The 27,986-nt window shown below is 59.3% G+C and overlaps 3 protein-coding genes across 3 annotated transcripts; all 3 read left to right on the forward strand.

Moving 5' to 3' along the window:
- Positions 1-203: 203 nt before the first annotated feature.
- On the forward strand, positions 204-2,134 carry ATP5D (ATP synthase, H+ transporting, mitochondrial F1 complex, delta subunit). The gene is made up of 4 exons (XM_006876716.1): positions 204-344; positions 1,154-1,307; positions 1,838-1,926; positions 2,012-2,134. The coding sequence occupies exons 1-4, from the start codon at positions 204-206 to the stop codon at positions 2,132-2,134; spliced, it is 507 nt and encodes a 168-aa protein (XP_006876778.1).
- Positions 2,135-6,070: 3,936 nt separating this feature from the next.
- On the forward strand, positions 6,071-12,594 carry MIDN (midnolin). Its single transcript, XM_006876717.1, has 7 exons — positions 6,071-6,303; positions 7,346-7,433; positions 7,583-7,645; positions 9,807-10,121; positions 10,331-10,478; positions 10,990-11,265; positions 12,320-12,594. The coding sequence occupies exons 1-7, from the start codon at positions 6,071-6,073 to the stop codon at positions 12,592-12,594; spliced, it is 1,398 nt and encodes a 465-aa protein (XP_006876779.1).
- An 11,242-nt stretch (positions 12,595-23,836) lies between these two features.
- Positions 23,837-26,447, forward strand: CIRBP (cold inducible RNA binding protein). The gene is made up of 7 exons (XM_006876718.1): positions 23,837-23,906; positions 24,958-25,065; positions 25,142-25,248; positions 25,344-25,482; positions 25,573-25,654; positions 25,751-25,821; positions 26,152-26,447. The coding sequence occupies exons 2-7, from the start codon at positions 24,963-24,965 to the stop codon at positions 26,166-26,168; spliced, it is 519 nt and encodes a 172-aa protein (XP_006876780.1). The 5' UTR covers positions 23,837-23,906; positions 24,958-24,962; the 3' UTR covers positions 26,169-26,447.
- The last annotated feature ends 1,539 nt before the right edge of the window (positions 26,448-27,986 follow it).

The raw sequence follows: 27,986 nt of genomic DNA on the forward strand, positions 1-27,986 counted from the left end.
GTTTCTTAGAAGGGAAACTACAATCCCCAGCATGCTGTACGCGCAGCGGCAAGGACGTCGCGCGGGCACCGATGGGAGTCGTAGTTTGCGCCTGCGCTCTGGCGCGGACTGATTCTCCCAAACGACCCTGCGCGCCGTCCTCGTCGCCCTCCAGGCCCGAGTCCGCCACTCGCCGCTGCCGGCTTTCCGCGCCTACCGCTGCCATGCTGCCCGCCGCGCTGCTCCGTCGCCCCAGTCTGAGTCACCTCGTGCGTCTGACCCGCGCCTACGCGGAGGCCGCTGCTGCCTCGGCCCCTGCCGCGGCACCTGGGCAGATGTCCTTCACCTTCGCCTCGCCCACGCAGGTTCGGATGCCAGCCGCGCTTGGGCCCTGGTCAGCAGTCCCTCACCTCTGGACGGCCCAGAGTCAGGCTCGTAACGATTCGTTGGCTGGACACGACCCCCATCCGGTCCCCAGATCTTCTTAGCCATCCTGAATCCGAGCCCCCCACTCACAATCTTGGGTCGCTGAACCCCCGGCTCTTTTCTGCATCCACCGGTGTGATCCAGAACCAGAGCGCCTCCCTAATTCTTGGGTGTCTGGACTCGGACCCCGCACCCCGTGGTGGTGTAGAGTCCGAGTCTCTCAATTCCTTGTTTGTTGGACCCCCAAGCCCTCTAAAGGACTCCTGGACCCGCGTTATCTGGTCTGAGATCCTGCTTTCCTGTTCCGCATATGGACTCAAGCTTTGCACCCTCGGTCACTGTTCGCTGGATCTCAGCCACCTTCTGGACCCTGGCTGCATGTCCCTCTCTTGTGGTCCAGAAACGAGAGCAGAACAGCCACTGTCCTAATATCTGCACCCGTGGTCCTTCCTTCGCTTTGGAGTCCAGGACTCCTAACCCCCACCCAGGTCAAGATCACGCTCACTGTATGACCCTTTGGGGTTGGTGTGGCCAACTGTCTCTGCTTGTTCCATAGTAGGCGGTTTCCTGTGGATGGACTATATTGCCTCTTCCATTCTTATTCGGCGGATGAACAAACTGAGGCACAGAGAAATTGTCCCCTTTCGGTCCCTGATTCATGTTACAGCTGAACGGGCTGGGCTGAATCCTAGTGGGCAAGGGCTGACCTGCAGTGACCTGCTCCCCTTGCCCTTCTGTGTTCTCCCAGGTGTATTTCAATGGTGCCCACGTCCGCCAGGTGGATGTGCCCACACAGACAGGATCCTTCGGCATCCTCGCATCCCATGTGCCCACGCTGCAGGTTCTGCGACCAGGACTGGTCGTCATTCACGCTGAGGACAACACTACCACCAAGTACTTTGGTGAGGCAGGGGTCTGGCCCCCCAGGCCCCGTGAGGGGGTGAGAACACAAATTGGGCTACAGGGTTGCAGGGATATTGCAGAAGATGAAGAGGGTTGTGTGTGGTCCCTTTTACTGCCAGTTGGGTCGTAAGGGAAGACAAGTCTAGGTGGTAAGGGGAGGCCCCTGCAATTGAATGGAAGCATGTATTGGTGTTTGTGTGTCTGTGGGGGGTGTATATGTAAACCTGTTCTTCAGTATCAATTGCTTCAGGAGTTGGGGAGGATTTGAACCCAGCCATCCTGGTTCCTTCCCTCAGCTTGTAGCCCAAAGCCCCTGGTGTTCCCCCCTCTCCGTCCCTACCTTTTCTATTCTCTGCCCTCTCTCTGGGTGTCTGCCTTTTTCCTAACCCTGACCCCAGCCCTGTGGGAGCCACCCTGAGCAGTGGCCATTGGAGGATTTCAAATGCAGTGTTTCCAGTATTGGCATCTTGAGGGCTGTGCTGTCTGGGAGACCGACCTGGGTCTCACACCGTCTTGTGTGTGTCCCTAGTGAGCAGTGGTTCCATCACAGTGAATGCTGACTCTTCTGTGCAGTTACTGGCTGAGGAGGCTGTGACACTGGACATGTTGGACCTGGGGGTGAGTGTTGAGGTGGGGAGCATGCCAGTGGCAGAGTGTCCCTTCTACCCACTCTTCCCCACTTCACTCACCCCCACCTCTGCAGGCAGCCAAGGCCAACCTGGAGAAGGCGCAGTCAGAGTTGTCCGGGGCGACAGACGAGGCCCAGCGGGCAGAGATCCAGATCCGCATCGAGGCCAGTGAGGCCTTAGTGAAGGCCCTTGAATAGCAGTGTATGCCCCTTGGCTCATGTGGGGAGACTGAGGCCCGACGGGGGTGATCTCAGCAGGAGGCTGACTCCAGGGGCCAGAGCAGTGCCTGCAGGATCCCTTAGAGGCACGGAGCTCTGCATCTTGATCTGGGGTGGTCTTTCCCCTGCCCCCAGCACACCCTCTACTATGCCCACCCCTATTCCAATTAAAGACTGGGAACCCCACTGTACTGCTGTGTGGTACCTGCCTGGGGTGGGTTACAGCCCACCGCTGGGGGGCTGGACTCACTGTAGGGGTACTGGCCCTAACCCCAGGCGTGGGTCGAGCGAAGGTCGCCAGCCAGGCCTGGCTGGGCTAGCAGGCGGAGGCGGGCGAGGCCACCACTCCCAGGCTGCGGCATCTATGCCTGGGGCCCGGGCCAGGCTCAGCTTCCAGGGTGGGACCTTTTGGCTCCCCAGAGGCCCTGCCCTCCTGGGAAGAGACAGGGCCCATCAGCTCCCATGGAGACCCCACCCTGGGCACACCCACCGTGGGTGGCCCAGCCTGGCCAGCAGCCTGTGCCCTGGGTGTGGGCCCCACCCTTCCCGACTTGGCTGGTCAGTTGTGGCCTCAAGGCCCTCAGGGGGTTCTGGGGGACTGAATGCTCCAGCTCAGCGTCCTGTGTGTCAGCAGCAGCTAGGACAGTAGCAGGAAGACACACAGATGTCCACCACGCTCATGACTGAGTGACTGTCCCAGGAGCCGGGGGATTACAGGAGCACATCCTCTGCTGCCAGAGCCCCGCCCCCTCTCTCCAGAGCCCAGCTCCCTGAGTTCCTGGCTTGGCCTCTGGGGTGCTATAAATAAGACCAAAGACACCTTGGGCCCAGCCACAGGAGACCTGCACCAGTCACACAGAGCAGCTTGCTGGGGCACACAGCCAGGGGTCCCTGAGCAGGCTTCTGCCACCAGGGAAGGGGTGGGGGAACAGCCCGTGCCGGCCCAGTACTATAAACCACACGGACTCCAGCCTGCAACACTTGTGGATAAGCACATTTATTGAATTTGAGCTTCGTCTTTACAGCCCCATACCAAAGCACTGCCAACGTCCCTGCAGGGCCCAACCTAGAGCCCCAGGTTTCTATCCCACTCCGCTGCCCACCAGAGGAAGGGTGAGGCTGCCCATGGTCACAGAGTCCTGCAGTTCCTTCCTAACCTCTCAGACAGTAAGATGGCCTTGGGTGCCACGCCACCGCTTGAATTCCCTCTGCGGTCCCACAAACCCAACCTAGCCCCAAACTGCCCTTGCAGCTACCACTCTTGACCTCCAAAGCTTCAGCCCTCAAATCCCAGCCCCTGTGACCGCTACCAAGGTGCTTTCTGGGTTTCTCTCCTTGCCTCCTTGGGACCCAGCTCTGACCCCTGGGGCTGGGTGTGTCTGGTGTGTCTTGAGTGTTCCTGGCTCAGGCTGGGAGGGGGCCAGAAACTACAGGGTATGTTGGGTGGAAGCAGGAAGACCAAGGAGCCTGCAACCCTGGGAGGGGCACCGAGAGGCAGGGTGGGAGCAGAGGTGGCCAGCCCAGATAAAGGGGATCGGGGTGCGAAAAGCTTGGATTTCTCCATTCACCATCTCCCACCCCAGCAAGCTGGAGTGAGAAAGAGGCAGAGACCCCAGACATGCCTTGTTCCGTGTGACCTCAGATTCCCCATGGATTAGGTCATGGTTGTGAGGTGCCATTGAGTTCATAAGCGATCTGAGGAACAGCTGATTTGATCTTCTGACCTTGTGGCTTGAAGTCTAGTGCTGATCTTACAGCACCACACCAGGAATCCTGTGGCTTAGGTGGCCCATAGAGCACTTCTCTGAGCCTAAAGGATCTTCATTTCTTTCTCCTGCCACCAGGAGAAACAGGGTCAGACTTCAAGGTCACACTGCTCAGCCAGGTGTGAGAACAGGCCAGGCTCAGCTCAGGCAAGAAGAATGGCTTGGCTACATGTCCTCTGAGGTCACCGTTAAGGGATGCGGGCCGGGGCACGCAAACTCCTCACAGGTGACTCTGGCCTGCCCTTCTGGCCCCCTTTTTCCGCCCCACCCCTGACGCGGAAGCACCAGGCACTGGGGCGAGGAAGGGCAGGGAGGGGATTGACTGGCCACCAGAGAACCCGACTTGAGTAGGGGGTTCAGGGTCGCTCTAGGCGTGTTCCCCCCCCCCCATACTGGACGTGGTTTGGGTGGTGACTGACCCCAATCGACTGCGCTCCTGGGCACTGGCCTGTGAGCAGGGGCTGGGGCCAGCTTGCGTCACTGTGTCCCCCGCCCCCTGCCCGCCCAAACTCCACCCTGGGGAGGCGGCGCGGATAAAGGCTGGGGGCCGCCTTTTGGGCCCGAGACCAACCCAGCCACTGCTCCCTCTTCCCCGGACGTGGGGACATTCGGGACTGTGAACACCAACAAGCAGTTGCGCCCGGTGAGTGGGGGGCAGGATCCTGTGGACCTAGATTGAGGGGATCCAACCTGGAGATTCTGAAAGGAACCCCCACTCATTGTTCGGAGGTCAGGCAGGGTTAAGGGCATCTCCAGTCTGCGACGCCCCCTCCAGTGAGGGGGGGGTAGGGCTCCAAGTCGACCTCAGCTCTCACCCTTCCCCGCCCTGCGAGTGACCTTGAGCTGGTGGCCTCAGTTTCCCTGGCTACGACACCACAGGCTCGGACTCAGACCCTCGTAGGGCTCCACCTCCGCCCCCACCCCCAGCCGCGGTGTCCCGTCCCCGAGGCTCCGGGCCGCGCTCCCGGGCGGCACCGGCAGAGGGAGCGCCGGCGCTGCTGACTCACTGCAACCCGGAGCTGTGCGGACGGGCGGGCACAGCCGGGACGCCGCGTCACATCAAGGTTCAGGCGTGTGAGTCTAGGAAGCGGGCTTAGCCGGAGGGACTGGGGCAGGGGGAACTCGAGGTAGCATTGACCCAGGGTGGGGGATCGGTCTAGGTCGGTCCTTCCGCCCTTCCCCGCCCTTCATACTGCTCAGAGGCCCGGATAGGCTGCTAGGAACCTAGCGCCACGAGGCGCGGGGTCCGCTCTCGCTTCCGCTCGTGGCTGCTTCCCGGACCGACGCACCGGGGAGGCCCCGGGACTTCCTCTTTCCCCCTCCCCCCAGGGGCATGCGAACAATGACCCACGCTCCCTTCTTCTCTCCCTGGCCTTCCCAGAGGAGGGGCACGGGTCCAGTCAGGGGTACCAGCCTCAGGGCCTGACCAGTTCTTTGTTGCGGGCGCTGGCCCTTATGAATGGCCCAAGGAATGGGGGTCGTGGGGGTGTCCCTCAGAGGCGCCAGCCCCGCCCCCGCCGCTCTCCCCTTGGTCTCCCGGGCGCCGGGGGGCGGGTTAAGGGCGGGCCCAACTGCCACGTGGGGGAGCGCCCGGGCGGCGCTGATTGGCCATGGCACGCGGCCGTCAGGGCGGCGATTGGTCAGCGCGCTGCCGGCGGAGTAAGTAGTGAATGGGAGGGGGCGGCTGTCCCGCCCCTCGGAGCGTTGATACATTATAACTTTTTTTTCTTGTTACTTTCACCCCCAGATCTTCCGAGCGGCGGCGGCAGCGGCTGTTGCTAAGGGAGGGGACGCGGACCGCCGCGGCCAGTTCATAGACGGCACCCTTCACGGCTAGTCGGGACACGGGGCCTCCGCCTTCTGGTCCTCCATTGGGACCACCCCCGCACCAGACCAGTCTTGCTTCCCCCGCCCTCAGAAGGTGCCCGGAGGAGACGACGCGCCGCTGAAGAACACTCGGATTTTGGGGTTTGAATTGGCTTGACCCTGTTGGGACCTTCTCGGAGGGAACCCCGGCCTGCAAACGCCAAGAGAGCGAGACCCTCGCCTATCCCCCAGAGGATTAGTGGTGCCCCGCGGACCTACGAACACTGCTACCTCGCCGCGGCGGCGGCGGCGGCGGCGGCACAGCCCCCCAGCGCTGGCCGGGATGGAGCCGCAGCCCGGCGGCGCACGGAGCTGCCGGCGCGGGGCTCCCGGCGGCGCCTGCGAGCTGGGTCCAGCGACCGAGGCAGCGCCCATAAGCTTGGCCATCCATAGCACGACGGGCACCCGCTATGAACTGTCTGTGCCACCCGACGAGACGGTAGACGGGCTCCGCAAGCGACTGTCCCAGCGCCTCAAAGTGCCCAAGGAGCGCCTGGCGCTGCTCCACAAAGACACGTAGGTACCTCGCGCCGCCCCCGCCCTGCCGCCCCTTCGGGCCCGGGCCCCCGGGCGGGAACAAAGAGCGCGCCGCGCAGGGAAGGAAGGGGGCGGCCAGACGGGGGGGCGGGGGCGCGCTGCGCGCTCTCGGGCGCCCTCTGCTCGGCCTCGCCTGCCGGAGCCCCCTCCCCCACCTGGGGTCGCTGCACAAAGGCTGCTTCCAGGGGGCCTCCCCAGCTGGGTTCAGGTCCTCCCCTTGGGGAGACAGCAGGAATCCCAGGGCCACGCAGAGGTCCTGACTGCGGGGGTGGGGGCCGACGCATCCGCCCCCTCCTTTGCCTGTGTCCCCACTGTCTTCCGCATCTGCTCAGCTGCCCCCTCTGCGTTTGTCTGTCTCCCCCCACTCCGTGTCTCTGCCCCCCTTTGTTCTCGCCACAGAGCGCTTCCCCTGAGCTCCCCCTCCCACTTGGTATTTAAATCGCCTCCAGCCCGGGGAGCCCTCCCCCCCTCCGCCCGCGGGCCTCCTGGGACCGGCAGTGTCCATCCCCAGCGGAGGGGCCCCCGTGGGGGAGGGGCGAGAGGGGGAGGGTCTCCTTTGTCTGAGCTGCGGTGGTGGCAGCCTGCGCCTGAGAGGGAGGAGGGGAATCCGGCCTGGCGCAGTCTTTAAAGGCCCCTCCTCGGCTGAGGCCCCGAATCACCCACAAAGATGGCCTTGAGTTTGAGTTTGCGGAATTATAGGCCCGAGCTGGCCTTGCGGGGGGAGGGGAAAGATAATGACAGTGTGCCTTGTTGGGGTTCCAAACGGTTCCTATGCCCAGAGTTGTTGGGGTGAGAGGGACCCCACCAGAGTCGGGGGCCTCCAGGGCCGGAGGAGATATCCTTGAGAAGCGGCTTCTGGTTCTGACCTGGCAATCAGGAAGGGGTGGAGGTGGGAGCGACTCTCCCCCCCCCCCCCCCCTCCACACACACAAGCCCAGCCCTCCCCTGCGGCTTCCGCGTCCTGGTGTCGTCTCCTGAGTCTCACCCTCTTCCTTCCTTCCTCCCCCCTCCCACCCCCCAGCCGGCTCAGTTCGGGGAAGCTTCAGGAGTTCGGCGTGGGGGATGGCAGCAAGCTGACGCTGGTGCCCACGGTGGAGGCCGGCCTCATGGTAAATGACCACCCAGAGCTGAGCAGCCAGGGGGCACCCCCTCCCTAGTGCACTTACAGCCCCGGTCACACAGGGTTTGGGGCGCCCACCCCAGCCATCAGACCTGTTGTCAAGACCCACTCTGAGTCATGTGTCCCCTCCCTCTCCAGTCCCAGGCGTCTCGGCCAGAGCAGTCGGTGGTACAGGCCCTAGAGAGCTTGACTGAGACCCAGGTAAGATCCTCCGTCATGGGGGGCGGGGAACCCCCATGGGGGCACACAAGGCACTGGGAACACTTGGGGGCTATTGGTGCCCTTGGCAGATCTGTGGGGGAGGGGAGAGGACGCTCCGCCTTTGTGCCAGCTTGGCCTGGTCACCCTACTTCCTCCTCCTCCACCCCACAGCATCACCACCTGATCTTGAGAGCTTACTCTCCCACGGTGGCCACTGTAGTGGGGGAAGGGGCAGTGCTTTCACAAGCTGCCCGCCTTCTGAGTGACCTTGGCCCACGCATTCACACTGAATGGTCCCCAGCCCCACACGCCCCCGCCGCACCCACTGTGGCTTCCCCAAAGTGCCTCTTGAGTTTCTTCTTTTTTGATTTTTTTTGCCTGGGGGTGGGGTGTGGATCAGCCAGCCTGACATCTCCTTCCGCCTGCCTGCCTGCTGTGACCCCATTGTGGAGGGTGGGGAGCAACCCTTCCCCCTCCCCCTCTGCCCTTTGTTCTCAGCGCCAGGGGGAGGGGGTGGGAGTGTGGGTGTCTGGGCCTGGGCGACTGGGCACAGACAGGATGTTAGGAAATTATTTAGTAACCTGGAGGAGGTAGGGCGGGGGGTCGTTATGCTGGCCCCCACTCGGATTCCTAGCTTTGCTTCCACTTTTTATCCTCCTTCCTCCTTCCCTCATTTTTGGGAGGTGGTGTCCTCACGGGCAGGCAGCTGCTGACACAGGCTTCTGCCATCTAGTCCTCTGCCAGGGTGGGGGAGCAGGCGAGGGGGCGGGGAGGTTCCTGGGCCTCCCCAGCCAGGCCCTCCCTCGGGAAACCTGCTTGGCCGCTTCTCCCTGGGAGGAGGGTTCTTACTTGCCTCCATGCCTGGCCACTCGCCCCTCCCCAGCATGTAGGATCCTGCCCGAGGCAGCCACCATGGAGGGAGGAGGGGGCCTTTGGGAGCCAGGTGGTCTGCCCCCAGGTTTGAGGGAATTGGGGGTCCCAGGCAGTGGGTGCACGTGACTTCCTGGGACGAGTGTAGACAGGTCTTTGAGTACTAGAAGGAAAGGCTGCGGTTGAAGACCAACAGTCTGGGTTCACATCTGCCCCAGGGTGCCTGCGTGGGGCGGGGGGAGGGCTGGGCGGAGTGACTGGGCTCCGTAGGGTTGCCTTCCTGCCTGGCAGAGTCATGCCCAATGCCCGCAGGCCCTCCCCAGACAGGAAGTTGTAGGGTGGAGGACCCCAGCTGCTCCGGGGAAGCCACCCCTGGGCCCATCCTTCCAGAGGTGTCTCTGGGCTAGGGAGGGCTGGGGGCCGCACCCTGCTTGCCTCCTCCTCCTCCCCACAGCCCCCTTGCAGAGAAGGAGCTGGGTGGAGAGTCGGGAGGCGGTCTGTTCTGAGTCATCCCATCCTAAGTCACTTCTCAGAAACCTCCACACCCCCATCCTGGCCCCTGGGGAGAACAAGGCACTGGCTCGGCCCCAGTGGAGAGGGCCCCCGAAACTACTACCCACCCACCCACCCACCGACCGTGGGCCCGCAGCAGATCTGAGGCTTCATTTTCTTTGGAGCTGGGTTCTGGCCCCAGGGAACAGTGTCAGGGCCTACCCCCACTCCTCAGGAATAACACCGCCCCTCAGCGACCGTCCCGCCCAGGACAGATAAATATTTATCTTGAGAAAGCAAAGGTTAGGACGGAAGAATTTGTACAAGAATTCCACCCACTCACTGGCTGGGTGGCTTAGCTGGGAGGGGGCTAAGGGAGGCCCCCCTCCCCCCCAATGTTCAGGGGCACCAAGACTTTGGGTCCAGAGAGGGTGGGGCAGCGGTGTGAGGTGTGGGTTATTTGAGGGCAGGCACTGCCCCCTCTGGCCTTGGCGTTCCCTTTAAGAACCAAGCTGGCCAGAGTGGGCCAAGCCCCCATCTGATCCGCCTCTGTCCCTCCTCCTCCTCCCCCCTCCTCCACAGCCCCATGCGGCACCCGGGCCCGGCCCGGCTGGCGGAGGCGGCTTCCGGAAATATCGATTCCTTTTATTTAAGCGTCTGTGGCAGCGACAGGGACCCCAGAGCCCAGAGAGGGGCAGCGAGAGGCCCCAGGTCACACAGCGTGGGGGGGCCGGGCCGGGCCGGGCCGGGGACGCTGCAGCCCGAGCTCTGGGGCTGACAGGACTCGCTCCCTCTGCAGGTCAGTGACTTCCTGTCTGGCCGCTCACCGCTGACCCTGGCACTGCGCGTCGGAGACCACATGATGTTCGTCCAGCTGCAACTCGCAGCTCAGCACGCCCCTCTGCAACATCGGCACGTGTTGGCCGCAGCTGCCGCTGCAGCTGCTGCCGCCCGCGGAGACCCCAACACAACCACTCCCGTGTCCTCACCTTGCCGGCCTGTGTCCAGTGCTACTCGTGTCCCTCCAGTGCCCAGCAGCCCTGCCCCTGCCTCTCCCTCACCGGTCACAGCTGGTTCCTTCCGATCCCACTCGGCCTCCACCACCTGTCCCAAAGTAAGTCTGGGTGGGGGCTATCCTTGGAACCTTGAAGAAACTCCAGAGATTCTGGGAGAGAAATGTGCTCAAAGCCACAAATTGGTCCCAGATCCTAAGGGAGGGCATAGGCCATCCATCCCAGGACCCTGGATTCATGGGCCATCCCCAGAGCCTGGACTAATAATGCTAACCTTGCACTTGGAGCTCACAACCCTCTCTCCCACCAGCAGATGGACTGTTCCCCCCCTGCCAGCAGCAATGCCAGCACCACGTCCACTCCTGGGGTCAGCCCCACCCCCCGGCCCCGCAAACCTGGCGCTGTCATCGAGAGCTTCGTGAACCATGCCCCGGGGGTCTTCTCAGGGACTTTCTCTGGTAGGTGTCTTAGCCCCTGTGTGACCTTGTGGGTCAGCTCTGAGATGGTCACTCAAGTTTTACACATGCCTTCACCAGGTGCCCACAATTTTTCTGCACGCATGTGACCAAATCTACCTCTAGGAAGTCAACTGGGTACCTCAGGTGTTTCTAGATGCCAAGTCCACATAGGAGCTTTGGTAGCGTAGTGGTTACTAATTGGGCTGTGAACCACAAGGTCAGCAGTTCGAAACTACCAGCTGTTCCACGGGAGAAAGATGAGGCTTTCTGCTCCCGTAAAGATTTACAGCCTCGGAAACCCTGTACAGGGTCACTATGGGTCGGAACCGACTCCACGGCACACAGCCAAGCCCACATATGTGACCCTGTACTAATCCACCTCACCAGGAATCTGCACACATGTGGCCGGCCGTACATACTCATGACACTTGTCTGCTGGAGGTGCGTTTGCTCTCCTAGTTTTCAGATGTGATCACACGGTGTGTGTTTACCTGCTCCCCCTCCACTACAGGCACGCTGCACCCCAACTGTCAGGACAGCAGCGGACGACCCCGGCGCGACATTGGCACCATCTTGCAGATCCTCAATGACCTTCTAAGTGCTACGAGGCACTATCAGGGCATGCCTCCCTCACTGACCCAGCTGCGCTGCCATGCCCAGTGCACGCCCGCCAGTGCGCCAGCCCCCGACCTCGCCCCCAAGTCTACCTCCTGCGAGAAGCTGCCAGCTGCAGCCCCCGTCTCCGTCCTGCAGGGTCAGAGCCAGATCCGCATGTGTAAGCCGCCAAGTGCATGTCCACCGGGTGAGTCGACTGTGTTAAGGCCCCTGTGAGATCGTGCTGGGGGGGCGGGGGGGGGCACCAGCTGCCGTTTCTCCTGCCTAATTCTGGCCACAGAGAAGGGAGCATGTGTGCTAGGATACAGAGTGTCCTTGTCACCTCCCAAGGGGGTCCCTTCACACTTCCTTCTCGCCACCCCCACCCCTGAGGGACTGTCCAGATGGTGTTCAGGGACTCTGTGAATGGCCAAGTCAGGCTGGGCACGGTGAGGAGGGGCCTGAGCCACCAACCCCACTCGTGGGGATCTTGGGAAACACCAGGCAGCCCTGGTCTCCCTTGTGCTAAATTCTCCGTTGAACACTATCCACTTCCCCTCAGTGGGCTTCCTGGCAGACAGTAGGTGGGGGTCTCCACTACATAAAAGGTCTTGCCTGAGAGCTCAGAGCAGCTAGCTTGTTAGGGCCAGGCCCTGGGAGAGCAGCTCCGGGTTCACTCCGAGTTGGGTCAGTGAACAAGGATATGAAGAGGGGCCAGGAAGGCACACTGAGCTTGCTCAAGACATGGGGACCTTTGCCAGTACTTCTAGTTTAGCAAAACGAACACCACATCAGACTGGCCATTTTAGTACACGATTCAAGGTCAGTAATTGGGTGCTCACCAAAATGGTAGCAGTTAAATCAAGTCCATCTCTTCAGCACCTCTGGTAATCTCAAATCTATTTTGTTTGATGTATGTATTGGTCTATTCTGAATACTTCTTTAGAGTCAGGTTGTACGTTTCGTAAAAGAGCCAAGTATTTGGCTTCTAACTGGAAAGTTGGCAGTTCAAACCTACCCACAGACTGCTCAGGAGAAAAACCTGGTGATGTCCTCCCGTAAAGGTGACAGCCTAGGAAACCCTCTGGACAATTCTGTTGTTTCACATGGGGTCTCCTGAGTCCAGATGACTGGAATGACTCCGTGACGTACACAGGGACACAGACCGTGTGTATGTGTGTGTGTGTGTCTTACTCTTCTTCTGGACCTTGGAGGCCCTCGTGACTCATGGTTACACCGTGTTACAGGTGACCGGATACGGCAGACAGAGAACCGGGCCACACGCTGTAAGGTGGAACGTCTGCAGCTGTTGCTCCAGCAAAATCGGCTCCGCCGGAAGGCCCGGCGTGACGCCCGCGGCCCCTACCACTGGCCCCCCAGCCGCAAGGCTGGACGCAGCGATAGTAGCAGCAGCGGGGGAAGCAGCTCAACTGAGGCCACTGGCCTGGGCCTCGACTTTGAGGACTCCGTCTGGAAGCCGGAAGTGAACCCCGACATCAAGTCTGAGTTTGTGGTGGCTTAGGAAGTGGCGCCCACTCCCCTTGTGCCCTGTTGGCCAGGGACCCTGGGAACCGCCAGTGGCCACCACGCAGGGCCAGGGCCAGGGCCAGGGCCAGGGCCAGGGCCAGGGCAGCATAACAGGAGCCCCTCCTCCCCGCCGTCCACGCTCATGCTCACGGCCACCTCCTTTTCCTTTCGAATGATTCACACCATGGTTTCCCAGACGGCCGTGGACCCCGGTCTCCTCACACGTACCCCTCCTCTTCCTCCCTCCGGCTCTGGCTCCGGGTCCCTTCCCGCCCACCTCCCCTCCAGCTCCAGATATGTAGCATCCTTCCAGATGGCTGAGGAAGAACAGAGGAAGGCGCCCCCGCCCCTTCCGCTCCTCCCCCTCCGCCGCCTCCACGCCATTCAGGTTTAAAGTCACAAATTCTCGATGCCTCATGCACTTTACGGGAGGGGAGGGGCCAGAAGACCCCCGTCCCACCCCACCTCCCCCCCCTACCCCCCCAATCTTCCACTGCAAGCTTCAGGCCAGCCGGCTCACCCAGGTTTAAAAGGAGAAATTCTTGCGTGGACCCCAGCAGGCCACTGGGCCACATGGGTACTGACCTTCCCACCTCTGCTCTGTGATCTGTACCTCATCTGTTTTTCTTGTCCCTTCTGTTTGAGGAAAAAAGCAAAGTAAAGCTGTTTGAGGGCAGAGGCCCAGGGCCTGCCTTGGGATTTGGGAGGGACACTGGGTCCTCCTGCGCCGTGTCCGGTTCTGACGGCCCACTCACTGTGCTGGTAACTCCTTGGCCCCCACTCTCCTTTCTCTGACCTCCTTCCTGAGCTTGGGGTATTTATAGACTATTCAATTTCTGACTGAGCCAATAAGTGAGTTGGGGGGCATCTCTTGGAAACCCAGGAGAGCAAATGGCTGGGGGCTTGGGGAGACATCCCTCACCCTTTTTCCTAGACCTGTCCTAAGGAACTGGGAACTAGGGTAGGCATGGGAGGACTGTGTAGCCTGAAGGGGGTGCTTAGCTGTGAATCCCTGGGCAGGGGCAACACTGTGTAGCATTAACCCCCTTGGTGGGGGGGTCGCTGCTGGTCTAATTTGGACCCTCCCTACTCTACCCAGGATCTGGGGGGTCTGCAGGCCCCCGGGGCTTTGGGACAAACCCCTGGCTGGGGCCATTTCAAAATGGGTGGACTTTTTTTTTTTTTTTTTTTTTAGTTTTTTTCCAATTGACTTTTTGTTTGTTTTTACTGATAATGGAGATGTTGGGCCCTGCCCCACGCCCTACCTGTCCGCCTCCGTCCTGACCACACTTCGTTTGTGTCCTGCGCGCCTGTCCCCCCACCCCTGCTTGTTCCCCTCCCTGTAGGTAAAGCCCAGGTCCTCATCACCTCCCCCCTAGGATCATGTGTTTAAACTTAATGGTTTCAGATGTGAACATCATGTGTTATGTAGCTCTGTACATTTTTTTTTTGTGGGGGGGTGGGCAGGGAGGGGTTGGGGGGGTTGAGTTTTTGTTTTTTTTGTTTTGTTTTTTCACACAAAAAAGAAAAAAGGCGGGTTTGTTTTTCCAAGAACTGACTTGGATTTCTATTTAAACGTGTGTTTATGTTTTGTTTTCTAATAAAACGTCTTGTGCCTCCACGGGTCAGAGGGCAGAGACCTCAGGCAGGAGTTGCCCACCCCCCCTCTGCCCTCACCAGGACCCCCCCAAGAAAGCATTACCCACCCTTGGGGTTGGGCCGTTGGGGGTCTTGGCAGCTTGTGAGAGTTTCCAGTTTGAAAAAAATGAAATTGAGAAAGGATTAAAAAAAACCTACAAATACCTTGATTTCAAGTAATAAACAAAATGAAACAAGTGAAGGTTCTCCAGCTTTTCTGAGGGGCCAGGGTGGGGAGGGCATTTTGCCTATTTAGGGGCCTGAATCCTGGAGGTGCCTTAATTGCTCTGGAGTGGTGGCAGTGTCTTGCCTGTTATGGGAGCTGGAGTATGGGGGGGCATTGCCCATCTCTGGAGTAGGTGATGGGAAGTGAGTCCAAAGTCGCCCAGTGGAAGCCTGGGGTGCAGTCCAGAGTGCTTCCCACGCCCCCTCCTTAGTGGTGAGGGGAGGTGAGCAGGAAGCTGCCTGGGGGTGGGGAGGAGGGGCTGGCCACTTCCCGGCACTGGTACTGGGACCGGAAGGACCACAGGGTGTGGGGGCAGAGCCCTGCCCACTTGACTGCCCCGCCTCCCCCCCCAAGCCTCAGTACTTGGGTCTGTTAAATGGGCTGTGAAAATGAGGACAGCATGGGGCTCGGCGAGGGGAGCCATTGTTCCCCCAACCACAGCGTAGCAAAGCTTGCGGCTGGTCCTATTGTGTATAGCATGAGTTGGTACCAACTCCTGGCCACCTAACAACCAAGACCACAGGTAGTACAAGTTGCCTCATGCCTGTTCCTCCTGCAGTCTGTCCTGCTGTAGGGAATTCAGGTGTCTTGGGAGCCATGCATGGGTGGGTGACTCCCCCACAACTCCCAGTCCTGAAACAGTTCAAGCTAAAGCTGTGGGCTAGCAGTCAAGGCATGGCCTTGAGACCCAGCCTGGGTGACCTCTGGAGCCCTCTGGCCACTCACCTGGCCCCAGCTGGTCATGCATCAAACCTCCAGGTGTAGCCACTGTCAGGAACACCCCTCCCAAACAGTTGCTGGTTTTGCCTGGGAACTTCCCTATTCACTTGGCACTTCCCACCTCCACCCAGCTGAGCTTCACCCCACCCTTGACCTTCTCTGGGCCAAGGAGCCCTGCTGTCCTCAGTCTGGGGCTCCCTGGGGCCTTAACTACTTTGGAGCTGGACAGAGATGGGGGAATAGTCATAATCATGCTTCCTCCCATGACAGTCCCAACTTGAGAGAGGTAATTATACTCCCATTTTATAGATGAGGAAATTGAGGCCAGACCTAGAGGAGCAGAGGTGTTTGTGAAATGATGAAATGATGGTTTCCCCACCCGCCCCTGCTCAAGGCTCTTCTATTTGCTTCAGCTGAGGGACCCCAAGCAGCCTCTGCCTCTCCTGTCACCTTGTCACTCCCAAACCATCCTGTACCTACCTAGTACCTACAGCAGGGAGATGGAACCTGAGCCAAGATGACCCCTCCAGACGTCAGAGCCCTCTGTCAGTGGGCAACAATGTCCCCAGGAGTTCCGTCACAGGACAGAACCACAGATGGGAGAAGTCAGCTGCAGGCCCCAACACAGTGACCATGACCCCCCTGCCCCTCCCCCACGACTGCCCAGGGCTGGGTGGGGGCCCAGAAAGGATGTTGGCTGAGGCTGAATCATAGTTTCTGGACTCTAAACCCCCGAGGGGGGGGGACTTCCTCTGATGTCCCTTCTCACACTGCCTCCCACCCATCCTGGGGAGAGGTGTCTGTGGGACACAGCCCTATTCTGCAGTCCACCTACCCAGGGGGTTAGTGGGCTCAAAGGGTCTGAGGGGGTCAAGTCCTGCCTTGAGGTTGGCTGAGGGGGGCACCCCTTTTGGGGGGAGGTCTGAGAAAACCCGATGCTGTGTTGAGGTTCGGAGGGGCACAGTTGACACCACCCAGGGGTGGGGACTGTCTGGGCCATTTGTTCCTCTGCCCACTGCGCCTGCCCTCCATGTCCACGCCTGCCCAGGTAGGTGTCCCTGGGTATGGTACGCACCAGCCTGGCCTCTGCCTGGCCTAGGGGTTGCTGTGGTCGGAGAGGCCAAAGGAGGTCACGTGAGTTGGGAGGCAAACTGAGGTAAACTGAGGCGCCAAGGGCCGAAAACTACCAGGATTACAGGGGGCGGGGCTAGCTCTACACCGCCCCCTCCCTCTATTGAGGAAAAAGATGAATGGGAGGGGGCGGCCCCGGAACCCGCAGCAATAAAAAATCACGGTTCCCAGGGCAACACTCCGAGAAACGGGTCTGGCGTCACCTCGGCCCCCGACCGCGCGTCGGGAGGCCCAGACACCGCCCACCCGAGCGGAGAAGCCTCATTGGTGGCTGCGCAACTCGCTTATCTGCACCAATAGTAGCGTGGGGTTGCCCCCTGGGGGCGGGACTTCAGTCTGCTGGGCCGAGTGCGCAGACCCGAGCGCGGAGGCTCGCGGCCCCCCTCTTCTTTCAGATCCGCACATTTGGGGGCGGGAGACACAGCCCAGGGTCTGGTTGTTGCGGCGGGACTTGGACTGAAGAGGGGGAGTAGCTGGCCCCCCACACGTGGACTCCCGCACGGGCACGCTCACGTGCTTCCCTCCCTGCGCGATGCCCGGGCCTTTTCTGCTGCCTCGTGTGCCCGACCCCAAGCTGGCGGGGAGTCAGACCGGGGGATTCCACTGGAAACAGGGGATTGTCACAGGCGTTGGAGTATGCCAGTAGCTGGCAGGCTAGAAAGCATTTGGGGAACAATTGGGAAGAAAATAAGCACCCGAGTCTGTGACTTGAGGGATGACAGGGGAACCTGGGAGGAGAAGGTTGTGGGGAGCAGAGTCCAGAACACACTGAATCCAGGACGTCCAGGGGGCAAGTGGACCCTCCGAGGTAGCGAAGGTGGAGACAGGTGGACCGTGGGTGCAGAGGTAGGTGAAGTGTGGTTTCGATGGCTGGAAACCCAGGGCGTTACCTGAAGGTGGCTTCGGTTTCACAGCAAGGTAGGAAGCCATAATGCCGCTGGGAGGGACGCAGATTTTAGGAAGGGGAAAAAAATTCGAAATGGTTGACCAGGAGATGAGAGCTGAGAGGTTGCGTGGAGTGGGGGGTGGGTGGATTTGACAAGAATTCCACTCCCAAAAGGCCAGAGTGAACTGAGATGTCTGCTGGGGGCGGGGGTGCATGTTGGAAAAAAAACATGGTCCAACGCTTGGCCTGGAAGAGAGGGAAGGGTAGATTTGGGCAGAGGTGGGCTGTGTGCTCAGGTGTGGCTGCCTAGGCTTGAGGAAGTCACGCTGGGAGCCTGGGTGGACGGTGGTGAGCTCACAGGTGAGCAGTAGCTGTGGGCGGGCGGGAGGTCACTGGGGGTCATGGCTTCTGCTTGAGACTAAACTCCCAGGGCACTGGTCAAATGGGCACTGGATCCAGGGCCATGGTCAGGTGGTGGCTTGGGCAGGGCAGCAGGGGGGCGCCCTGGCACCTGGGGAGAAGCCATTTGTGGAGCTTGCCCATCTGGACTAGATCTTGCACCCCCTGGCCAGGCGGGGTGCCTCAGGCACAGACTGGGCAGAATCCCGCCTCCTCTCAGGGCACCATGGGAATGGGTGTTGTTAGACTAGAAGGCAAGCCTGCCACCCATGGCCAAGGGCCCAACCCAGGATGTCTCCAGCCTGAGAGATCAGAGAACAGGCGGCCTCTGGTGTCACCTGGGACAGAGGACCCACCCAGTCTCACCTGTGAGGGAAGGCTGAGATGGCTCTCTTCTCCCTGGATCTCTTTGTCTAACCCTCTGCCACCTCTGTTTACCTCGGGCTCTCCATCTGCCCCGCCCCTTGGGCTTCTCTTTCCTGGGTCTGTCTGTTTCTCTTTGCTAATGTCAGCCCCTCAGCCTTCTCTATTTCTGGCTGCAATCTCCATCTCTCCAGCCGCCTCATCTATTTTCATCTGGCCCCGACCATCTCCTCTCCTCAGCCCGTCCACCCTCCACTTCCACCCCCTCTTGAGGCCTCCTCCCTCACTCTGCTCGAATTTCAGTCTCCTCTCCTCACCCTCCCTGGGGCCAGCTGCTCATAGTGGGTGTCCAAGATGGAGGGGGTGGGCTGGGCCAGGTCAGAGGTCAGGGAGGGCACCCTAACCCCTCTGGAATGTGGGCAGGGCCAGCTCCCACTAAGAGGTGATCACCCTGGAGGCCAGCAGGCAGGTAGACTGGTGCTGAAGGCAGCTGATAAAACCTGCCTGGAACACACCGCACACACAACTGACCGATCCTACAGGCAAAAACAACCCCCAACTCACACCTAGGGGCCCCTCCAGCACATCAACCTGTTGTCTGATTACCCAATAAGCTAGGTAAGCAAAGGTCTAATTGAGTTTACTAATCTGTAGTGAACAGTTGTAAATAGGTTTGATGTGAAAAGCCTGTGAAACTGTTCACTACAAATTAGTAAATAAACACAAGTAAGCCTATGCTTACCTCACTTATTAGGTAATCTGCCCCTGCTCAAACCCTTCTCCACCCTCAAATGAAGCTAACACAACAACACACACCCAGGTCCTCTGAAATCATCACAACACAAGGGGACCCAACTGTACTGCTCTCAAATCAAATCAAAGCTGACAGTCACTCTGGGCCCAGACCTCCTGAAGAAGATCCCGAAATAGACAAAATGCCCAGCAACCTCGGCTCAGACACATACAGACAGCCCCAAGACAGCCCCCTCCCCTAGCACAACCCTTGAGGTGGGAACCCCCTGACCACCACACCCTAGCCACAAACACTGCCTGCAGACCCTCCATGGAAGCACACGGAGCCCTGTACCACTTCTAGCCAGGCCATGGGAGGGTACAGGGCTGTGTGTATGGGCTCTGTAACTACATCATCAAAAGAAGTCATAACTACTGGAGATCTGCAACAAGTGAGATTTAAACACTTAAATCTGGAAATCTAACACAAAGCTTGTGTCACTGGCAACGTGAAGAAACACTCAGATTAATTAGCCTCTCCTTGTGTGAGTTCTGTCTGGTTGCTGCTAAAACTGACCCTATGGCATCCATTTCTCAGATAAGGCAACTGAGGTCCAGAGAGGCCTGGGTGCTGTCCACCTGCCCAGTTGGCCTCCTCCTGCTCAAGGCTGACCGTCGAGTCGGTATTGTTGTCTGGTGCCACACCCAGAATGAAACATTGCCTTGTCCTGGTTTTTGGCTATGTTTGAACCTGTGACTGCAACATTGGGAACCTCAAGGGACCCTGGTTTGTGACTGGATAGTGTGGTCATTTGGCAAGCACTCCAAGGGCACACACATGTCTGTTGGAATATTGGGTGCCCTGCTGGCATGTGGGGGCGTGCACCTGTGCTGGTGTGCATACCTGCTGTACAACAAATAGGTGTCGCGACACATGCTTGCTACAGGAATTGCTTCCTTTTCCACCTTGGCATTGTCATGGTGATTGTCAGAAGCCCCAGGTGTGTGACTCTGTGCACAAGCATATGGCCCCATGTCAGACAAGTGAACAGGACCTTGGTATCACAGGGGTGCCCTGTGCCCATCTGAGGCTGCATGGGCCCGGGGCTCTGGACCCTCCCCCTTTCCCAGTCTCAGCAACTTGATGGGTTGTGTCTGCTGGTGTCTTTGGTGCACATGGACACTGGTATTCTGCACACATGTAATATGCAGCCATCATATACAGGAATGTGAGTTGCTCTGTTTCTGGTGCTCACCCATCAGGCCTTTGCCACACCTCTGGCCTGTTTTCCTCAGTTGAAGGGGCCTCCATCTGTGTCCCTAGAGGCTTCATGAGGACTGCAAGAGTAAGCACGTGTGACCCCAGGAGGCACATACCTGGGGGCTGGGGAGGCTCCTATTCTGAGCATCCCTCTCAGGGCCAGCACTTCCAGGGTGGGTTGTGCACACACTTGGTAGAGGTTGTCAGAACCTTGTGATTGTGTGTTCACAGTGTTGCAGGACAGGTGGGTGTGTCCACAGGACTTGTATGCCAGCAGCATCCCTTTGGAACCCAGACTTGGCCCCCCTCAGCTGGTAAGGCCCCTTCTACAGCCTCTACATTCCTGAGCCCTGAGTCAGGCCTGAGTCACCAAAGCCCAGGCCTAGCCCTGGGTCCCCCTCCCATCCTGCCTATTCTTCACCACAGAGCGCCCAGAAAACCAAACCATGTCTGGTCTCTCCTGTGCCTTCACACGGGGCCTGGTAGAGAATCAGATGCCGGTGGGGGGCACGTTCAGCCCTTCCTGAGCCCTGGTGTGGTGCAGCGGATTAATGCGCTGACTGCAAGGTCGGTTCAGGTCAGCCAGTTGCTCCTCGGAACCCTTATACAGACAGGGTCGCTATGAGTCGGAACTGAGTTGACAGCACCTAACAATTGCCGGGCGGCTTGCTGGTCTTCACCACTCTCTTAGGTTCTAGCTGATGCTGACACACAGCACTCGTGCCCAGCGTGGGGCATGAGTCACATCCTAGGCAGGGTTCATGTGGTCCCTCCTTACCAGAGTCACGAACAGGCAACCCTGTCCTGGCTGCTCCACCGTGTTCGCACCAAGCAAACATAGAGGTACACGCTTCCCATGTGGACAAGGACGTGTTCTCTACACATGCACACAGACGATAGGCCCGTGTGGTTCTGAGACTTGCTTCCACACCCCTGTGCTGGCTCTCGGACACATGACCCACTGTGTCCATGAGACCCCTACCCACGGACGGGCACACGTATGCTCCGACGTACCCCTGGCAGTGAGCGCAGCGCCTCCCCGCCCCCCACACCGGACACGTCCCGGCAGCCCCCAACACCGGCTCTGGGTTCTGCTTCGAGCCCCCGCCGGGCGGCCGCCAAGTTTACCTCGCCCCACCCGGCCGGGAGGGGCGCTAATTACGCGGCCCCGGGGTCCCCCCACGCGCCTTTCATCCCGGCGCGCCCGACTAGGGCCAGACGCTCATTACGCCTCCCGCCCGGTCATTAGTGGGGTCGAGGGAGGCCCGGCGTCCTGCGAGCCCGGCTCGCGGGAAGGACAGTGCAGGAGGTGTGGCCCGCCCCGTTTCCATGGCAACGCCAGGGCGGGGAGGGGAGAGTGGAGGAATAGAGCGGGCGCCTGCGGGCTTCGGGGGCGAGAAACTGGAGAGGGGGCGGGCTTGTGAATGGGCCTTGGAGCCCGCAGGACTGTGACTAGCAGGCCTCACGCAAGAGTAGCATTCCGGGCGGTCAGCAAGACTAGTTTTCAGAGCTCTCGGCCTCCACTCTCAAGCAAAGGCTTCCGTAGAGGTCACCACGGGCGAGGCCACTCCCTGTATCCAGGTGCCGTGGTTCCCACGCCTCTTGGGGTTGCACGGGAACGGAGATTAGAGCAGTGGCCGCCCGTGCCGATGGTGTCCATCGCTAGAGGGACCCTTTTCCTACGTTCTCCCTCCTAACTCCGAGGCCCCAGCCAGGGTGACAGGCTGAGGCCGCAGCGCCCCCTCGTGTTCGCGGTACAGAGCACTACCTATGCGGTGCAGTAGCTACGGAGGGATGAGGGTGGTCTAACTTCCTTAGAGTCCCCGAAAGGTACACACAGGAAGGTAATGGGTAGACACCGAATCACAGGTGTACACAGACACAGGTAACCAGGGAGACCAGGTACCCTGCCAGGTACACACACACCTGAGACAGAGGTACCTGCAATTAGTTACGGTTGCACATCAAAGTGGAAACACAAGAATCGCGTGCCCACAAAATACACACAGTCGTGGGTCCAGAAGACCGTCTGGTAGTGATCATTGTATAACTAACTATGTACTGGCAGATGAATGAACGAACGAATGAATGAATGAGTTCAGCATGTCACAAAACCAGGAAGTGGCAGAGATGCAGACCCAATACAATGGGCGATGGGGGAGGTGGTGTTCTGGTCTGGGGAAGGTGACAGAGAGACCCATGTTTACTAGGGTTGAAGATCAGTAAGGGTGGACCTACGTTGCTCCTGCCCGCCTCAAGTTGCTTTCCTGGGGCTCCAGTTGCGTGGGTTCCCAACCCCCACCCCATATAGCCAGGCCGCGGGAGGGGGAGTTGAGTGCTGATGTTTCTCCCTGTTCCTTTTAATAACTACCCTGCGTGAGAGGCTGACGCAAGCCACTGCTGCTGACTGGGAGGTGCATGGAGGGGGAAGGGGGTTGAGGCTGTGGCATGGGGTTGCATGGTGCAGGGGGGAGAGCAATGAGTCACACAGCTGTCTCTTGGAGGAGAGGGCCCTGAACCAATGAGGAGTCCGGGCAATCTTGTCTCTGGAGACGTGTGCCTGCCCTTGTCCCGTGCTGTAAGGATAAGAATGGAGCCAGGTCAATAGCAAAGGGGGGGTGTTTCTGCTCCATGATTTACCCCCCCAACCCCCGTCGACTGCAAAGGGCCTGTTCTCCTAGGACAGAGCTATAGCTTGGGTCTCTGCTCTAGACAGGTTGTTATTGTTAGGTGTTATTATGCACAGCAGAACGAAACACTGCCCGATCCTGGGCCAACCTCACTACTGTTGCCACACTTGAGTCCATCGATGCGGCCACTTGGCCAATCCATCTCGTTGGGGGTCTTCCTCTTTTTCTCTGACCCTCCACCTTATCCAACATGGTATCCTTCTCCGGTGGTGGTGGTGTTGGCGTTGTTAAGTGCAGTCGAGTCGGTGCCGACCCATAGCAACCCTGTACAGTGTTTCCGAATTGACTTCTCCCACTCCAGGAAGTGGGGGGGCTCCTGGTGTGGCGCTGCGGGTTAATGCGCTGGACTGCAAGCTCATCAGCCCCTTCTCAGAAACCGATTTGACTTGATTGCACTTAACCACCACCACCACCCTAGAAGGGAGACCCGCAGCCAGGACAGATGGTGGCCACAAAGGGAATCCCAGAGGGCTTGGGGGTAAGAGTCCTATGATAATTGAGGTCTTGGGGACCCTCCATGTTCAGGCTTACCATGTCTTTGAAAGGGAAGCATTGGAGAGGACCCTTCCCCTCTAGTGGGCTGCAAGCATGATGAATTTCAGGTGTGTAGAATTGCCTTATGGGGAGGTTTGGGTTTTAGATAAACTGGGTTGGATTAAGGTAGGGTGCCAAGAATCGTGGTGGTAAACATTGAGGAGGGCAATGGGGTTTGGGGTCATCGAATGAAGTGATGTATGCAGCACTGGAGTCCTAGGAGTACTCCCTCAGCGATGAGAGCAAGAGCACAGGTCTGGGATCCGGGGACATTAGAAGAGAGTCCACAAGGCTCAGGCCCTTGGAAGCAGTGGCCTGAGGCCTCTTTGTTCCCGCAGGCGGGGGTGGGGGTGGGGGAGACGGGGACGGGCGCGCGGAAGTGGGTCAGCCCCGCCCCGGCCCCGCCCACCCGCGTGCGCGGGCAGAGACTGCGGACTGCGGGCCGGAAACGCCCCCGCCAATCTCTGCGACCGGCGCCAGCGCGCGTCGAGAGGCGGGATCTAGATAGACCCAGCCCCTCATCTCATGAATATGAGGCATGATCGCTGCCTCGGATTGGTCCATGCAGCCTCGGATTGGTCCCTAGGGCGGGCCCGGGGCGGGGCTCGGCGGCGGCGTATATAAGAACAGGCTGCGGGGCGCCCCCCCCTCACTCGCGCGTTAGGAGGCTCGGGTCGTTGTGCTGCGCCGTCTTCCCGCCTGCGTCAGGGACCTGCCCGGCTTAGTGGTGAGGGCCCTGGCGGCGCCGGCTCTGAGGAGCCTGAGGCGGCGGGCGGCTTGCGACCTGCAGGCGAGGCGGGGCTGCGGAGGCACGCCCCTGGGCGGGTCGGCGACCGGGGCGGGCCCGGGGTGGAGTCCGCCCCGCCGGCGGTTAGGGGCAGCGGGAGACTGGCCCAAGTGGCAGCGACTTGGGGGACGACCCCCTGCGGGCGAGGGGCAGCCAGAGAGCGGGGCGCTGCCGCAAAATGGCGGCCGCGGGCCCGAAGCTGCGCCCAGCGAAATGGCGGGAGCATCGAGTGCCCGGATGTAGTGGCGCAGGGCGCGTACAGGGCGCATGCGCACGGGCGGGAGCGGGCCCACGTGACCCGCGCAGCTTCCCGGCGGCCTGGGGCCTGGAGAGCTGGGGGCGCCCGAGGGATGAATCCCGCGGTGTCCGTTTTCTCTATCGGGGACACTAAGGAAAGGAATGCATTAGCAGTGTCTTCTTCCCCATTAACATGTCACACCCCCAGTTTGTAAAACCCAGTGTTTCCAAGTCCTATTTGTTGGTTTTGTGTTCAGAGTCACTCTGGCTGTTTCCTCAAAGCTGCTGAGATTTGTCTTAAGTCAACACACCTTGCACCCTTTACATAGCCGATTCACCCAAACGTCAGCTTCCCCAAGCGTTTCTCAGATCCGTGAGACCCTCGTTAGGCCGTGCCCTGGCCCACTGTGGATTTCCCCACCTGGGCTTCCTAACTGACTCTGCCAGCCCTCTACAGTTAACAAAGCACCTTTCCATCCAGACAACCTCTCCTCTAGCTGAAGTCGGACTTGGCCGCCCCGCCCCCTGGAACATGGGGAGGGGCTGGGGTCCAGCTGCTTGGGCAGCCTAGTGGTGACAAGTGGCCTCCCTTAGCCAGAGGTGTCCCTGGAGGCCCCTCCTGCCCATGTGGTTTCACCCAGTGGTAATGGTATTTGAATGGGGCAGGCACGGGGTGTTGTGGCAGCATCCTAGCCCTAGAGTGGGGTCAGATGGACAGTGTGGCTCTGGATGACTGAAAGAGCATTTGTGGTAGGCACCATGGCATCAGACGAAGGCAAGCTTTTCGTTGGCGGGCTGAGTTTTGATACCAACGAGCAGTCTCTGGAACAGGTCTTCTCCAAATACGGGCAGATCTCTGAAGGTGAGGCTGGAATGGAATGGGGCGGGGCGGGGCTGTGGCACTGTTGGATACTGACCTCGCTTCTTCTCCTGACCAGTGGTGGTCGTGAAAGACAGGGAGACCCAGAGGTCACGCGGCTTTGGGTTTGTCACCTTCGAAAACATTGACGATGCCAAGGATGCCATGATGGCCATGAATGGAAAGGTGAAGGACCTACAGAACCCATGACATTCCCCTCCCCCAGGTACGAAGTGGGTGACTTAGCGTGGAGACTGAGCTTGGTCATCTCTGTCTTTCAGTCTGTAGATGGACGGCAGATTCGAGTGGACCAGGCTGGGAAATCCTCCGACAACCGCTCCCGAGGGTATCGGGGTGGCTCTGCTGGAGGCCGGGGCTTCTTCCGCGGGGGCCGAGGCCGGGGCCGTGGCTTCTCCAGAGGTGAGTGGCACTCAGCCTGGACGCTCACAGACAAGGCAGACGGGGCCTAGCGAGAACGGGGCCTCACAGGCTTCTTGTCGTCCTTTGTAGGTGGAGGGGACCGAGGCTACGGTGGGAGCCGGTTTGAGTCCCGGAGTGGAGGCTACGGAGGCTCTAGAGATTACTACAGCAGGTGGGTCTGGGGTGCTGGGGTGAGATGAGGGCACTGACACCTGCAGGTAAGCACCTGTGGGTGCAGCCTGGTCAAACCATGCCTGTCCTTCTGCAGCCGGAGTCAGGGTGGCGGCTACGGTGACCGGAGCTCAGGCGGGTCCTACAGAGACAGCTATGACAGCTATGGTAAGTCACACTCCACGTGCGCCACGCTACCGTGGCCCTCGGTGGGAGCCCGGTGTGCCTCGGGCTTGAGACTCAGACTTCTGCACTATGCTTGCCCTTAACCAACAGTCTGTCCCATCACAGAGCAGACAAGCAAAAGCAAACCGACCCGAAAGAACAAGGAGTGTGAGGCCGCGTGCATGTATGGGCTTGGCCCGCGCCCTCCACTCCAGGGGGGTTGGTGCTCTCAGGCCACAGGCTGTGCCCTCGGGGGCCGGCCTCGGGGTGAGGAATGCGCGACTGTTGCTGCTTCTTCGGTGCCTTTACACTGTGCCTGCTTCTTGTCCTCAGCTACACACAACGAGTAAAAATCCTTCCTGCTCAAGATCGTCCTTCCAATGGCCGTATATTTAAAGATTTTGGGAGCTTCGCTGAAATCGTTCATGTGTAGTGAACACACCTTGTATTTCCACTTTTGTAGTCTTTTCAGTTCTGATCTTGTCAAACACAGCCTGACAGCTTCTGACCCCGAGAGGGCCCAGTTCTAGAGTTTTCTTTTTGAGGAAGCGCTGTCCGTTTTTAAGGGTTTTGAAAACGTTCTGGAAAGCACTTCAGATTTTACTTTTTCTTTTTATCATGAGCCATGACACTTACTGGTTTTTTTGTTTTTTTTTTTTGAGAATGGTTGGGGGTTGTGGGTGTACCTTGGGGGGGTGGGGCTTGTGTGGCCATTTTTCTTTTGTCTTTTTGGCGTGTGGCCCCATGAAGTTGGGTGCCTCAATGCACTTCTCTTTGAGATGGAAAGGACTCTGATCCGCTCTTTATCGGAAGCTGAGCAAGCTGTGGCTTTTTTTCCAACTCTGTAACGTTCTGAGTGTAGCAGGGTAGGACGCGGCCCCAGGGGTATAGTGGCCCCCCATCGGCCCCACGTGCTGCCCGCTTGTCCCACCTGCACAAAGGTGTCTCACTTGCTGTAAAACGCCTACAGTAGACTCTCAGACGTCCCCGAGAGGTTCTTGAAAATGTTTATTTATATTGTCCTTTTTTACTGGAAGACGTATGCATATTCCATTGATGTTGTATTTGAAGTGGTTAAGGAATTCTTGTACGCAGTTCTCTTTGGCTTCACGAAGCCGATTAAAAGACCGTCTGAAACGAACTTGCTCTGACAATCTCCCTTTCATTGCACAACACACCCTGCCTTGGCCCGCAGCAGCCGGCCTAGGCAGTCGGGCAGTGTGAGGACAGGCTGCAGAGAGCTAGCCGAGAGAGGATAAGTAGACCGAAAGCTGACGGCCACCGGTCTCGGCTGGGTGAGGAGGTGGGCGACGGGTGTGGGCAGTACAGACAGCAGGGCGGCACCAGGGGCTCTCGGTGGGCTGGGCAGTGTAGTGGGACAGACACCCAACGCTGTAGGCACCCAACACTGACCTGACAGCCACAGTTGGGCCGGGCCCGCAGAGTGGGCGGCCCCAGACGGACGAGCTGTGAGTAGCTAGTCTGCCGTTGCTTTACAAGTTCTGAGCGTTCTCTGCTAGCCTATGGAAGCTGCAGCCCCCTTGGAGAACAGAAGTATTGTGCGCCCTACAGAAACCTCTGAGACGAAAGCTGCTTCCTTGGCTAGCTCATATGTGGAAATAGCCCTGTAATTCGAGGTAACTCCTTTTGCTCGTGTCCGCATCCCTCTTGTCGAGCTCATTTCAAAGTAACTTTATGTGCCCGGGGAATATTTCTTTGACTGGCTTTTGGTTTCCTTTTTTTTTTTTTTTTTGATTTTTAAATGGAGCTGGAACTAAAACTGGCGGGCCCCAGCTGTTTGCCTGTGGCCAAGTGGTCATGCCTGTGGCTCGGGTCGTCATGCCTGGCCAGTAGGTGTGACTCCTAAGCAGGATTGGAGACCACCGAACGCCCTGCCTTTGGGGTTTTTGTGCATCACTGACCGTCTTCTCCAGCCCTCTTGAGCCACTCTCCTAACCATAGCCTTTCTCGGCTGTCTTGTTGCCACCTTTAGATTTTTCCCCAGAGCCCACAGCAATCTCTTAAGCTGCTCCTTCCCACGTGGGCACTTGGCTCTGCTAAAGGGTGGACATGGCGTTGGCCATATCCAGTGCAGGTCCTCCGGGTCCACCCGTGGCGGTACACCTGTGACGTGGTGGGCCCGGTGGATAGCTATCAGACCCGCATAG

This window comes from Chrysochloris asiatica, unplaced genomic scaffold, assembly GCF_000296735.1.
Source record: "Chrysochloris asiatica unplaced genomic scaffold, ChrAsi1.0 scaffold00409, whole genome shotgun sequence".
In the NCBI taxonomy this organism is placed as follows: Eukaryota; Metazoa; Chordata; class Mammalia; order Afrosoricida; family Chrysochloridae; genus Chrysochloris; species Chrysochloris asiatica.